The sequence below is a fragment of the Suillus plorans genome (assembly GCF_016647745.1).
Source record: "Suillus plorans strain S12 chromosome Unknown HD556scaffold_26, whole genome shotgun sequence".
NCBI lineage: Eukaryota > Fungi > Basidiomycota > Agaricomycetes > Boletales > Suillaceae > Suillus > Suillus plorans.
The window spans coordinates 149850-164277 of record NW_024537410.1 but is presented as its reverse complement, the minus strand read 5'-3'; the positions used below and the strand labels follow the sequence as shown (position 1 = coordinate 164277).

Sequence of the window (14428 nt, the reverse complement as noted above, 5' to 3'; positions counted from 1 at the left end):
ATAGACCCCCAGCAATTGATTGCGCAGATACAAGTCTATCAAGCAAAGTATGTAGCTCATGGCCTGTAACTGAAGTTGTACCACTTGGTACCTGGCCTGGTAGGGCCGCATACCACCTCAAATCTCGATTGATATTGATCTCTGGCTGTGCCCATACATCCAATTGTATTCATTGAACTTCTGTTTATCTTATGACGCATCAGTGCCTGCCTCAGGCTGCCTGGCCGTCGCATGTCGATCCTGTGTCAGGGTGCGCGGTGCCCTCTTACCACCACTCGGCTGTCGCCAGCCCGTGGCAAAAACTAGCCGCCAGCAGCGCAACACAGGAACGTAATAATACAAAGACAAGGGAAATCTTGTCGGCTCTGATTAAAATTGGTGAATAGCACCAGGCCAGTAGAAATTGCTTCAAATGGCGCCCCAAATATCCTCTAGTAGTACTTCAATCAACGATAAATGATTTCAATAGGCTGGGATCTTGCAAGTTGAAGTTGCAAGGCGAACATAAAGCCATGTATTGTCTTCCCGAACAACTACCACCCGGAAACACGTCCTAATTTGGTAGTTTCCAGAACTTCTACCATATCAACATTAATTTCTGGCCTCTCCAGCCAGCCCAAGCCTCACTCTACTCCTCTCTATGTAGCGGGCTTGCATTTATCATTCCTAATTGAAAACACACACATGCTATGACATACTGAACTGTCATATATGCTACCAATGCATCAGAGGGAGTGCATAATAGCTACTTCGCAAGAAAAAGAACAAAAATATCAATGAAATTATAGAGGTCCTTGCCGAACGGTGAATGACTCAATGAAATCTTCACCTCTGCTCGCATCTTGCTGTAGGAGCCGAACAATTTCATATTGGTAACAGATCACAGCATCCCTGACTGTCTTCTTGTGTCTACGTGGGGGAGACTACTAAACATGCATTACTAAAGTCAGACCAGAGTATACTAGTAAAATGAGTCATTCGATCTATCTTGATATACCGACGCGTTCGGGGGCCACGTGTGTGAAAGGTATACGAAGCAGGTACAGGTACTGCCAGTGTTCTCGCGGATTGCTCAGGTACTACTTCGATGTCACGCAATCCAGTCTATTCATAATTAATCGTAGTCAAATAAGTAGCCAACTGAATGGGGGTGGGGTAGCCACTAGTGTCTCTGTATTGATATTTGACACGGGCGCGCCGGCGGTAGAAGGCGATCGGTCGATTCTGTAAATCGCAGAAGCGAAGTGTTTATGACGAATCCGAGTCGCGAACACGCTTCGTAAGAAAGATAAAGACATGTGAAGGTCTAGTCAATCAAATTCATTCAGTAATACCCTAATGAACAGTATTTCCTTTCCGCACGGACAGCCACTCAGGCTTCGTGTCTGTTGCGATAGTGCAAGAGGTGTTCAAGTCAGCCCTCTGCTCCATCAGCCATGCCTCTCCACGGACGAACATGTCTCTGTCCGGAAATACTTCCAAGATTTCTGCAACGAAGCCCTCGGTTTCCAGCTTATACGTTCTCCGAAGTTCACGCTTCCCATCGATTGCTTGTGTCTCTACGTTGAGGAGACTAAACTTTGGAGTACGATTAAGTCGTCGGAAAGTCTGCCCGATTGGGAATTTTTCATCAAGAAACAGACGTTCGCATTGGGGAGAGGTGATGGTAACAGTGGATGTTGCAACGCAGACAGTGCATGACGCACACACGAGATGCACCTGTCGTGATTGTGTGATGGGGTTCTCTGAACTTGCAGGAGTAAGACGGGAAGAGCAGTGTGCGTAGATAAGTTCGATAAAGATAGGGCGGCCAAAATATGAGCTGGAGAGTAAAAGTATTAATGTCTGGCTTAGCGCGGCGAGAGTGAATGAATCATTACCTCAGTAGTCTCTGTAAATCGCCCTGTGCCGCAAGCATTATGCGCTCCAAGCCAGTAGTATCATCTGGAACACATGTCAGCTTTTTGATGTTGTCAGCTTGCGATAGCCTCAACGGAAAGCGAGATTAAACACACCTCGACATTGGTAGATGCAGTACTATATGAATCATTGGCCAACATGCTTGGCTGCAAACTAAGAAGGGCTGTTGGACGAACTGTTGAAGTTCTGATAGGGAAAAGAAAGTCAAATTTTCTGGATATTTAACATTAGACAACAGGGACGATTGAGAAAATTTGAAGTATGTTCCGTCCGATATCTATGCTCGCAAGCACATTTACCAAGCACAACTAAGAAGTACCAGGCGGGCGGTTCAGATACCCATGAATTGACATCTGCGAACTCGAAGGATTGAGCAACTATATAGATCTTATCTGATGACGATATGTACCGTGGCAGTCATTCGTGTACTTGCAGTCGATATTTTAGGCTTTAGGCAGTCAAGCCGCGGACGAAAGTCCTCGACCCCTCGCAACCAGGAATCTGACAGGAGTCGAGATCACAGTCGCACGCACATGGTTTTTTTGTCATGTATAACGCCGCAGTCTGTCGATCGTTATCACGAAGGGTCTTCATTATCCCAATAATCCCTATAGAACACATATCAGCAGAGGCCAAACATACCAAGACAGATGTTCAGCGGGTTGTGCACATGAATGCTAGCCTAGGGCGATGACTCTGTCGATGAATGAAATAAACCATTGGCACGTATGCGGAGCAGAATTGAAAACAATAGCACTTTATACCCGAGTTAACTTATTGGCGCGACATGAACTGCCAACGATCATCTCTATGTACCTCTGAGACAGAAGGTATTTATTCTAGAATACAGCCTCCCCCAAGAGCTGTTGAAGATGGTGGTGTTAGCAACTGGACTTCGTGCCGTGAGAATAAAGACTTCAGGGTTGTTGCTGACTCAAGCAGTACGGTCTGAAAACTTGATCTCAGATTCTCAGTGCATTCAAAGCATGGCAAGTGCACTTCATAACTTGCAATCGTCTTTAATGACTGTCATTATCAGGGCAAGGCAAAGAAAACTAGAAAGTTTGCCGCCGTAAAACGCCTCTTGAACCCCAATGATGCTAGATTGTGCGTTGCCTGACCAGCCGCCCCGCTTTGTCGCTGAATCCTTTGATGCAGAAAAGAGAACCAATTGAAGCAGAAGAAGAAAGAAGAGGAAGAGAAAGCCAAGGCGGTCCGCCGAGTGTGAGTCTTCCGTAACCTATTGGGCATGCAACTGTAAGTAACCCATGCATTTCAGACCACAGATCGCATCGTCCATGTTCCTTGCGCACAACACCGAACTTGTGCCACCTTACCGAGTGTTGATCGACACAAACTTCATAAATTTCAGTTTACAAAATAAACTTGAACTAGTCAGTGGTATGATGGACTGTTTATTTGCTAACTGTTTGTGGTCTTGTCGCAATTGCCGGGTATCTGTTGACAGTAATATTGACAGGCATACCCTGTGTTACGGACTGTGTTATGGCTGAATTAGAGAAGCTCGGCCACCGGTATCGTATAGCACTTCGGTAAGACAATATTTATCATGCTGTCGGCGCATTCATTTACGTTTTCCATCAGTGTTGCTCGAGATCCACGGTTCGAGCGGTTGAACTGCAGCCATTCCGGAACGTACGCAGATGACTGCTTGGTGCAGCGTGTCACTGCTCACAAGTGCTATATTGTCGCTACTTGCGACCAAGAACTCCGGAGGCGTATACGACAGATTCCTGGCGTACCGCTAATGTATATCGCCAGCAGGCGTTATGCCATCGAACGGCTTCCTGATCAAGGCGCTCCTGGTTCATGATATGTTGAAGACTAAAAAGTACATCTACAGTTACTTTTTAATGATACTCCATGCGGCCTGCTGCAAGTGATTCATTCAGTATGTCCCATTTGGTTAGAACCGTGTACATCAAACAGCTGTACACTCTGCGCAGATACCCGTGTCGTGCTGTATAAGATGGGAAGTTTCGATTGCATTCCAAACCCTAGAATTCTGGGGATGTACCAGCTCTGGGGCCCTTATCTGCATCACCACGGATAAGTGGAAAGGGTACGTATGTGCCTGTGATAACGGAGTGCTAAGGTGCCATGATATCTTGTTCTGATGCCAACCTAGTGATTCCCAATCACTATCTGAGCCCAACTTGTCCGTGTTCTCTTCCTGAAGGCATGCGATGCTAAGCTCATGGAGCTACGTTTGAGTTGTCCCGGAGCACGTCCGGGCATTGTACTCTTATCAGATTTCCCTCGTCACGTCATTTTGTTCCAGATTTCTCGTTCTCCTCGCGTGCGACATCCTCGCACAGTTTCCGAGATCCACGATTGTGCACCCCTCCTTATATAATACTCAGTTTCGGTATGGCACATCCCGAGTCAACATTACAATCGAAGACTAACGTCAATTAAACTCTTGAGCGCTACCGTAGGGGGATAAGCATTTTATGTTTGCGGCGCACGAGAGTTTAGGCTCAGCTAGCTTCTAAATCTGTGCCTGAGAACACTAGATTCTCAGCTTTGTACGTGCATGGATGGTGTGTGAAGGTGCTGACGGTAAGGTGACTTAACGCAAGCTCGACCGCAGGTGCAGTAGTAGAATAAGAACTCTGTAAAAGAAGAGACGAGTGAGGTGGTGGACTTGGTTGGTTGGCTGGTGGTCTGAGAGGCTCGTGTTCTCTAGTCCTTTAGTAGCGCTAGGTCTATTGAGGGCGAGCGAGAGAGGTGGATGATGATTTGCTTGAATGATAACGACCACTTGCTAGGTGTCCACTTTTTGGACCTCAATTTCTGCAGCCTGCTAAATTCGTTGGTATTGCGTAGATCATGGCTTGGCGTCAACTTGACGAGCTGCAGATTCCGCAGTATGGGAAATATGAGGACACTTAAACTGACCTCATGCTCTTGATGTATTTTCTGTGACATGGTACACGCTGCTATATATGCCCAACCCTCGATTGATCAAGTTCTCATGCAGGACTCGGCTTCCTCAGTACAATAGCCTTGAAACGGTGGCTGAGGCCGCCGCCGAGCTACTGATTTGTAGAACCTTGTCATTCCATAGATCGTCCGCGGAGCTGATGACATCTACATCCTCGGACTGTGCGCATGAGCAACCAGTCCTAGTCATGTGGTGTGATATTGGAAGAGTTAAGAATGCACGTCAATCGCCATGATTGCACCGTGCCAGACATGCGTTCGAGTGGGAATACCACGAGCGACCTTCAACTACTGCTCTATTGTCAATGAAGTCCAAGTACTCGATGTGCAATGAAGAAATGGACTGACCCCCTTTGATTACGCGACCGCGGCGCCCGTGAATACAATTACTAGGACTGTCATGCTAGGCATTCAACATATCATAACGCTCACCATTTCTCTCTGTCACTGCTCGACCATTGAAAGGAACGACCTTATTTCTTCGTCTATAAAAGGCTGTCAAGGCGAAACTCCTGCTTGACAATGCGGTGCAGTCTGCTCGATTAAAGGAGGGTCGAAATAATCAATTACGAACGAAAGATCCGCAAGTCGTTATGTCTGTCCAGAGACAGAGACTCCAAGCTGACTGCAAGGGTCTACTTGTTAAGCAGGAGACTCGCGAATCTATTTAGTCGACAACCAACCAAATTTTGGAAGAGTCCACTCCACTGCTGTCATAGTGGTACTAGATCTAGTCGCTGAGTTCAAAATGCGTTGTCTCGTGTTGTTTCATTCATCCTAACTTGTTGCTCGTGACCACTGGCAAGACGCGTTCCTCTTCATTTTTTTCATTTCATAAAATCATCAGATATCGAAGTAGTTGGCTTTACTCTTGCGAGTCTATCGCTGCCACAGTGACCAACAAGAATGTCGACCAGCTGGCGTTCGCCATTTCCCATCCTTCCTGCACCACAAACTACGCCTGTCTCCACAAATCCCAAGTCTCTGAGGCGGCCTATTCACAACCCGTACGATAAATTCACCAAACCGGAGTTCGACGAATGGATTGGTGGAATCACGAGTGCTCTGCGCAGAGCACTTGGTGAGGAAACTCAAGAAGACGTTACGCTTAACGAACACCAGCCACTGGATGTTAACGCAGCTGCCGAGGACACATTCTCAGACCAGTCGTTCGAAGATTCGTTTGCTGAGATCCAGAGCAGACGCGCCAAAGGCAAGGCTAGGGACCCGCGAGAGGGCTCTGGCCTCGGTGCTCAGCAAAGTCCGATTGAATTGCTTTCCGACTCCGAGTCAGGTGCTGAAAGTGAGGAGAAATACGAGGAATACTCTGCTATGGAAGCAGAGGGCTTTTTTCCCGAGGAGGAAGGCGAGGGTTATGATGGCCATCACGAAGCCGGGAACTGGACTGTACACCGCCGCCACTGCCTGGTCGATCCTCAAGTCCAGAAAAATGAGGTGGAGGAGATATCCTCTAGGGAGGAGAGTCCGGACATTATTGAGATATGCTCGGACGAGGAAGAAGATACTCGAGCTCCTATACATGAAACTGGATTCGGTGGCAGGCAGTATGCCCGGTCTTCGCAATTACTTCCTGATGAGGTAGAAGATGAGCCAGGTTCTGTCCTGTATGAACAAGAAGGCCAGCTCGATGCAGAAGAAGTCGAAGGTAGCATGCTCTGACAAAATCATTCGCCATGCGCTAATTGACCTTATATCAAGATTTCCCTCCATCCACTACGCAGCGTCAACCTTCTCTGTCTCCAGAACTTCCTGATCCATGGCAGGGTCCACAAACATACGCAGAAGATTTCTACGCTGGCGGTGATTTCAATGCGCAAGATCAGCTGAACGGCGTTTCCCCTTCTAGTCTTACTCCTGTGCATGACGCGCACGTAGATACATTTCTTTCCGACATAGTACAGGACGACGGGCATTCTTCTGGTCTTCCCAAGACAGAACTTGCTGTAGTCAATGTAGACGTGACCGATGAGGTACTCCCCGATTCGAGCCCTCCTCCGTCATCTCCTGTCGAGGCGCGCTCCAGTCGTAGTCATGTTGATGATTACCAGCTCTCGAATGTGCGAGGGACCCATGGGGAGCACGAAGATCCCGAGAACATTCTTGACCATTTATATCGAGACGCAGACAGCCTGTCTCAAGACGAGCAACAAAGTTTGTCCATGCACCACATTTTGTGTCATGGTTTCACTCAAATCTTTCTTATTCAGTGATTTTTGCCTCCTCATTTGATGAATTCCATAGCGGATCGATGTCCACTCCCCAAACCTACTCCAAACCTACCGAACATCTTGACTGGAATTGGCCTCCCGCGTTCCCGCGAGGAAAGTTTGCTAGCCGCGCTGGACACCTCGAAACTTCTTCTCCAAGGTCGGGGGTTGACGACACTGAAGAGGCGCAGGATGAGATCATTATTATTGATGCGGAACATGATGAGGAAGAAGATGGGAGCGAAGAAGCTCCAGAAGGTCCTATTCCACTAGGAACCAGTGACCTTGGGTATGGCGACGAGATTCATCAGGAGAAGGACGAGCGCAGTGACGACCAGAACGTATTAGGCTTGGAAGTTGTTGAAGAAGATGACATTAAGACTCCAGAAGTCGACGAGTTTCCGCTTTTGAACTCCCAGCTGAATGCTGATGAACGCGCTGCAGTGGAGAGTTTCTTTGATCTCCTGAATTGCGAAGCGTTACCTTTAGCAAATGTGACCGAACAAGTTGAGACTACGCTGGTTGACATCAGCGGTATGGTTGCTGCTGAGTTTCTTGGCGGAGATGTGATGTCTCCGCCAGGCATTGAGAAAGCCGGTCAGTGACTTGATGATTCAGTCACAAATTGTATCACTAAATACTGCTAGAACAGGCGACATTATGGTGCCAACGGAGGCATCGGAGCCTGGGGATATGGAACTTCGGTCACAGCATCCAGATGCTATGGTAGAATCATGCAACTCGATCGAACCGACCCCTGCCACGGAGATCCAAAATGGTTTTGAGAACGTAACCTTGGAGAATGTCGAACATGATTCTCCTTCTGCTGCGCCCACCTCCACAGCCGGTGGCTCTCTTGAGGAACAACTTGACAAACCCAACGACGAGCCTATCTGTATTGTTGTGGAGATGGAAGCTACTACTCCTATTTCTCGTGGAATGAGTGAAGGGATCGAGGTAGCATCTTTTGCCGGGGATGTGTGTGATCTCGATGGCGAATATGTAGTTGAGGAACCTCCTACAGAAGCGTCGGTGGTGAGTCTAACCTCAAATGACCTTCATCATTTAAACTTTGCATGCTTTACAGGAGCCGGAGGTTCAGGCCGCTGACCTAGTCAACGTGGTGGCGGAGACTGTTCCTGCTACAGCGAAACCTGCTTCTGCGGAACTATCCTCATTTGATAATCACAACGTCTCGGTCTTCCCAATGCCCATATTTTGTGATCCCTCCGTGTCAGACCCTATCATCTCTTCCGGGACCAAGCATTCGCAACTGACTCCTCCACCTTTGGACAAACTTCCGGGTACCCCTCACATCATCATCAGCCCGGACTCCACACCAGGCCAACCCACTCCAGTCTCAGTACCCGTCTCCACGTCAATTTTGCATACTTTCTCTCGTCGGGAATCGCCATCTGAAGGCAGCAGCGGTCCAAGTGGTCTTTTCACGCCTCGGGAGGGCGAGCCGACTAGTGTGGATACAGGTGATGTCTTTGGCACTCCTTCACCCTCTCATGCAGACCTACCGCTTCCGTCTTCTGACGATGTCGTGGCCTCCGTTACGAGCGCTCTAGCAGAAGAGTCGCGATCTGAAATTGACACCACCATGATCGATGTTTCCGACAACATCGTAGTTACTGAACCAAGTCCAGCCGGGACATTTATTGGTAACCAAGAAGATGATAAATCTGAACTCGTAGAAGCTATGCAGCTTGGCGTATCCTATCCTTCGTCCGTCGGTGCTGATGCAGAGAATCAAACCGAACAACCACCAACGAAGCCTGCCGCTGGACACCGCTCAGTAGTGGAGGACATTGCAGTAGCTTCGCTAGAATCTGAGGAAGTTCAGCAGGTGGACAGAAGCACTCTGCCGACAGCAGCAGATCAAACACCTTCACCAGATCATGATCATGATCTCCCTGAAGACGCTCTAGCATCAGCAGCTGAAGCTCTCCCCGCAGAGGTCCTCGGATCCGCGAACTCCCGCTTACCCAGTCCTCTGTCAGAACAAGAATCATTGCCATCGCTGGCACCTGGCCGTCAGGTATCACCAGAATCCGTTCGTGAACCTGGCCAAGACGACAGCCAGGAGTACACTGATTCTAAATATGGATTGTGCGTCACATCAATACGAACATTTGATTTATATTCAATGGATTCACAGGGAACACTTCACTAATGTCCCGGACACACCGCACGAGTCTCCTGGCGTTCATGAACCCGAGGAGTCTGGAGATACTGAAGACCGAGAATCTCAAACGAAGCCCTCGAAGCGGAAGAGAATGTCACCAGTACAAACTTCCAGTCGTCTTACTCGTTCGATGTCAAGCGTACACAAGAAATCTCAAGGAGATCACAAAGCAGCGCGGATTGTGCCAGGTCGCGGCCGGAAGCGGAAGCTCCTCGATAGCGGTAGCGATCACGGATCAGCAAGCTCTGGCGCTAGTACCACCGCCAAACTGCTCCAATTCACTAGCGCCAATGGGTCACGGGCTTCTTCTATCGTGTCCTCTGCACCAAGTGATTCCTCTTCAATCCAACATCCTCCGCCGCTCTTCCATGCACATGGTGCCATGCATCACCGCCATCGACTGCCACCTCTACCTTCTGCATCAGTCCGGACTCACAGCACCAAGATCGCATCCCCAGACCCTTCCCACAACCCTGAGCGCCAAAAGGATTACTCTTCGGGTTCGACTCTGTCACGTACCCCCTCTTCCAACGTTCAGCGTTTTGCTGCGTTGACAAGTTCACCCGTCACTCGCTCTAACTGTCGATTCCACAAAGTCAGTCTACCTAAAGAGGAGGGTGGGCCAAGAGTATGCTTCGTGGTACCCGGTTGCTCTCTTGGTGACAAAGAGCTGATGGACGAAGAGGAGATACAGGATCATGGTCCCGCAACTTATGAGGACTATTCTCGCTTGGTGGGCAATATCGAGGCCTTGGACTTCAATCCCTATCTGGTCGGCATCTTGCGGCAACTAGTCGGAGTGGACCTAATCCGGGAAAACGAGGTGTTCTTCCTGCTCCAACCCGGAGAGGAAGCACAATACAAGAAGAAAGGCCGAAAATCGACCGCAGGATTGAAGCTTTCCGCATCCCTGTCACAGAGTACTACCACCTCGCCACAAGTTTCAGTGGCGTCTCGGCGTTCACCAATGACATCGATCTCGCGGCCACCCGTTTCCACCGCAGGATCAATCGCGACATCATTTAGCTCGTCCTTGTCTGAGGTGCAGCTATACAATGCATCTTCATTATTCTCGGCGTCAGGTGAAGAGTCGTCGGATGAAGAAGGCAGTTCTCCCAAACTTAAACGCCGACGAAAGGAATCTGTTCCTGATAAAGCAACCCGTGCCGACGTAGAAGGGGGCGATTTCTCTCAAAATCCACTATCGAAAAGTCCGCAGCGATCGACCCATATCCTGAAACGGAGACAGAGCAAACGACAAGTTGTAGATTCAGCTGCATACAAGCCTCATACAGAAGATGTAGAGGGCCCTGATAGCGGAGCAGACGGATTAGGCAAGGATCGTCGCAAGATGAAAAAGATCAGACGGAACAAGCGGTCTCGTGTAGCAGATGAAGAACAAGACTCGCAAGCCAAGAGACAGAAGCAGCTCCCCACTGAATGAAAGCATTTCGGTATCTTTATGTTCATATTTTGTCCTCGCCAAGCATCCATCTTCATTTGTATCTATAGTGCACTTCTTAGTATCTCCGTTCAATCGCATGTTCAGAGCCATCCAATCACCTTCCGGGTGGAACGAATGCGGGGCACATGTTAACCTCTGCTCACTCTGCGTCCAGCTTGGAAATCTCCACTTGATCCTCCGACTCACAGGTAGTTATCTTCGAAGGAGGTAAATCACCGACATCCGTTAGTGTCGAATCGAGTTCTGATGAGACTTCCTGCTCATCGTCATCAAGATTGTAAATCTCGTTTCTAAGCGCCGCTGAGTCAAAGACGTCTACAAGCTCCTGGTGGAACAAGTCCACCACAGCCTTGAAAGAAAAAGTGAGCAGGCAAATCGACAATATAATCCGATGACTCACCATCAGAAGGTAACGAGCTTTTGGCGTGATGATATCTTCCTCCAGCACTCTCTCGATGCTACCTGAAGCACCCAATTGCTCTAGAATGTGCATTCCTTCTTGCTCTCGAGCAACTCTGCGGCAGAGCCTGCTCAGCGCGATGGCACTACCTTCCTGGCCTTGTTCTGCCAGGCTAAAGAGCTGTTGCACCAGGTCTTGAACGTCGGTGATGGGCAAAACACCATCCAACAATAAATCCCCTATGAATTCGATCAAGGGGAACAGATGTGCTGCCTGCTCATCAAGGGCTTGCGTGAATCTGCTTTCACAAGCCTCGATAAGAATACTGGCGAATGATGGGTGTGATAATTGTCGCGTGCCATCGTTGAGCCATGTCCACCGCCTGTCTTCCATCTCAAGCTCTCTGTCAACTCTTTTGCAAAGATAGGCGTAGAGCGAGGAGCGTTGGGTATCCTCAACTGCACGTAGTGCAATCGAGACAGCAAAGGCTTCGATGATCTCTGCGCAACCGCGCCGTCCACAATCCGTAAGACGCTCGATCAACTTAGTAGAAACGGAGTCGAAGTTTGTCACGTTGAGTTTGTTGAGCAGGCCGCAAATTTTTCTTTGTTCAAGCCTAGAATCATGCTGGGAGCTCCAAGAATTCCACATGTAGTTGTAGCTGTTAGGTCAAGAGTAAAGTGGATTGTCGCCGGTACGGAAGGAGTATCAAAATCGGGCAGCATATATGCTCTCGGCGTGTATGGGGGTGGGGACGAGGTAACGCAAAGCTTAATATCAAAGTGGGAGATGAACAGAGACCAACTTCGGAGGAGTGGGAGCTCAAATCGCTGAACTCAGCGCTTATAGTTTGTTGATACCTAGTCAGTCGCCATGAAACGGATATGAAGGCTTCTAGATATCCATCGTGATTGATCGAGCATGGAAGCTGCGAATGCCTTGAATTGACATCGAGGATCTGGCTTCTGAAATTATCTAATTCAAGATCCGGCAGTTATCCACAGGATGATAAACTTCTCAGCGACAAGCGCTACCAAGGGGTGTCCGTCTACCACGACTCTTGTTGGAACAAAGTTTGAGGGTCTGATCGCAGTTGTATGTTTCCTCTAGTCGTGTAGATGAATGATGCCGTAACTGATGTTCATATGTTCATATGAAGCTTGCTGCATGGTGAATGGCGCCGTATCTACGCCACACACGTGCAGAGTTAACACGGGAAAGGTACAGCACAAGTTTTGAGGGCGCACCCTGATTGTCGTCACGGGAAACCGCGACGGAAATACTCGTGGGCTGACACATGGAGCATGCGACGATAGTCCGCGGTTAGAACTGGTTCGAAAAACAAAGGAAGCAGGGAATAATATACACAAGGCGAGCCAACATGGTATTACAAAAATCAACAGTGACAATGTGATGAGTGAGGTCGTCACCGTGTACTCTTTTTCTTCTTTGTTTTTGGTCTGTCACTCTCGTCTCCGTCCACATCCATATCGTCGTTCACATCCATATCGCCGTCCACATCCATATCGCTTGTTTGGGATCTCTTCCCTGATTTCCCTTTCGCTTGCACCTTTCGTTTCCGTTCCGCTTCTTGAGCATCAGCCTCGTCCTCAGATGCAAAAGGATCATCTTGGGTTTTCTTCTTGAGAACAGGCTTTTTCTTTGTAGTGGTGGAAGGCTGGTCTTTCTTTTCGTCAGGTTTTGCTACAGAGGTCGAAGCAACATTCAGCTCTGAGAAATAGAGATCTTTGAGGTCCTGCATAGGAGTATGAGTGACATTTGTATGTCCCCATCGTAACTATGCACTTGCCTTTATCTCAGAATCTGCGAGTAGAGTGGTGTTTTTCCACACCTGATTACATTCTCAAAGGTTTATCATCTTTAAGTTGCATGAGACTTACAGTTGATGGAATTCCGCTCGAGTGTTTGCTATCGAGTCCTGAATACAGACACCGAAATCATCGTCATGTAGTATCAATAATTCAGTTTGATACTCACCTGCTCCTGTGTATAAATCCGATTTTACGCCACTGAGATTGACACCGTGGTTTCTCAACAGTACTTTCATGACCTGCTCAGAGAATCAACGCTCGAAATTTGAGAAAATGACAGCGACACCAACATCTGTGACAGCCTCTTTATCGTAGACATCTGGCATATAGAGGCAGATGACGTGTTGATGATGTGGAGTCTCATTTGCTGGCGATGTTGCTACTTTCGTCAGAAATGCACAAGTTGAAGCAAGGGCTCCAGACACAAGCGATGCTTGGAGGATTCAGTGATAGGTGCACTGATAATGATAGAAGTCTAGCTTACTAGCGATCTTGGACCATATTAAGTCTACTTTATCTGCGGGTGCGAATATTAACCTGTTCAAAAATCATTCCCGGTTGCTGATAGTATTGATCGGAAATATTATTAACCATTTTCCACAAACGTAGTTGTGCCTGATAGATATATCTTTCAGTTTCTCGGTAGCGTCTGCTTGTACCTATTGAACTTTTGAGCACACACAAGTTTCGAGTGTGAAAATGAATCACCTTCTCACGGACTTCCTTTTTGCTCTTTGCTCCTGTCTTTTTGTTAGAGCGCATGGGGATGGAATCATCATTCTGCTATACGATTAGGGAAAGAGCATCAAATAATACTGAATACCTGCCTTAATCTCTTCCACTCTCTGTGACACCTCCTTCACTAAGGTAGATTGTCAGCGAGCCAGAGTACATTGACGATATGACATACAAAATGCTGCAGCTTCACTGATAGCAGCAGCTGCATTAGATTCAGATGTATCCGGGTTTTGTTTACTTCCTTCGACCCATATCCACTTCATGGACGCCAGGTTATATTCAGCGAGTACGGAATTACAGTAAACAGACTCACTGGCTTGGTGCCGTCGTTCTGGACCATAGACGGTTTATACTGATATAACACGTGGATGAGTTAGAAGAGAATAAGAGTCTGATAATTGATGTGATCCGATACCTTCATTAGAAAGTCTGGTAACGCTATGCTCGACCCCTTGGACCAGAAATATGGATATTCTTGAGAGACTGCATCGTCCGATTCTTTCCCCATATTGGAACCGATAAATGCAAGCTCGAAGGATCAACACAACAACGATTTAGGTTGAACCTATAGAAAAAAGTCAGGACTCAAAACTTAGAATAGACGGTAGGATTTAAGGAGAGCGTGTTACAACACGGTCACGTGCCACGAGAGGTTTCAGACTCCGTGTTAAAACTTAATGCAAATGG

General features: G+C 48.0%; 5 protein-coding genes across 5 annotated transcripts; 2 read left to right on the top strand and 3 right to left on the bottom strand.

Moving 5' to 3' along the window:
* Positions 1 to 1335: 1335 nt before the first annotated feature.
* HD556DRAFT_1442937 (uncharacterized protein) lies at positions 1336 to 2060 on the bottom strand (the record flags this gene model as incomplete). The annotated part of the gene is made up of 3 exons (XM_041306534.1): positions 1336 to 1822; positions 1881 to 1960; positions 2016 to 2060. The coding sequence occupies 3 exons, from the start codon at positions 2058 to 2060 to the stop codon at positions 1336 to 1338; spliced, it is 612 nt and encodes a 203-aa protein (XP_041160542.1).
* Positions 2061 to 2906: 846 nt separating this feature from the next.
* HD556DRAFT_1431978 (Fcf1-domain-containing protein) lies at positions 2907 to 3754 on the top strand (the record flags this gene model as incomplete). The annotated part of the gene is made up of 6 exons (XM_041305075.1): positions 2907 to 2909; positions 2960 to 3027; positions 3079 to 3144; positions 3200 to 3348; positions 3401 to 3473; positions 3526 to 3754. The coding sequence occupies 6 exons, from the start codon at positions 2907 to 2909 to the stop codon at positions 3752 to 3754; spliced, it is 588 nt and encodes a 195-aa protein (XP_041160541.1).
* A 2039-nt stretch (positions 3755 to 5793) lies between these two features.
* On the top strand, positions 5794 to 10750 carry HD556DRAFT_1442935 (uncharacterized protein; the record flags this gene model as incomplete). The annotated part of the gene is made up of 6 exons (XM_041306533.1): positions 5794 to 6553; positions 6607 to 7059; positions 7116 to 7712; positions 7768 to 8150; positions 8203 to 9230; positions 9280 to 10750. 6 exons carry the CDS (start codon positions 5794 to 5796, stop codon positions 10748 to 10750), a joined length of 4692 nt encoding a protein of 1563 aa, XP_041160540.1.
* An 80-nt stretch (positions 10751 to 10830) lies between these two features.
* Positions 10831 to 12203, bottom strand: HD556DRAFT_427879 (uncharacterized protein). The gene is made up of 2 exons (XM_041310574.1): positions 11172 to 12203; positions 10831 to 11120 (listed from the first exon to the last, which is right to left on the bottom strand). The coding sequence occupies exons 1-2, from the start codon at positions 11820 to 11822 to the stop codon at positions 10911 to 10913; spliced, it is 861 nt and encodes a 286-aa protein (XP_041160539.1). The 5' UTR covers positions 11823 to 12203; the 3' UTR covers positions 10831 to 10910.
* On the bottom strand, positions 12204 to 14249 carry HD556DRAFT_1475261 (translation initiation factor eIF 4e-like domain-containing protein; the record flags this gene model as incomplete). The annotated part of the gene is made up of 12 exons (XM_041308519.1): positions 12204 to 12927; positions 12982 to 13023; positions 13073 to 13110; positions 13170 to 13242; positions 13294 to 13436; positions 13488 to 13540; positions 13595 to 13662; positions 13712 to 13783; positions 13831 to 13865; positions 13914 to 13998; positions 14055 to 14093; positions 14157 to 14249. The coding sequence occupies 12 exons, from the start codon at positions 14247 to 14249 to the stop codon at positions 12598 to 12600; spliced, it is 1071 nt and encodes a 356-aa protein (XP_041160538.1). The 3' UTR covers positions 12204 to 12597.
* Positions 14250 to 14428: the final 179 nt, after the last annotated feature.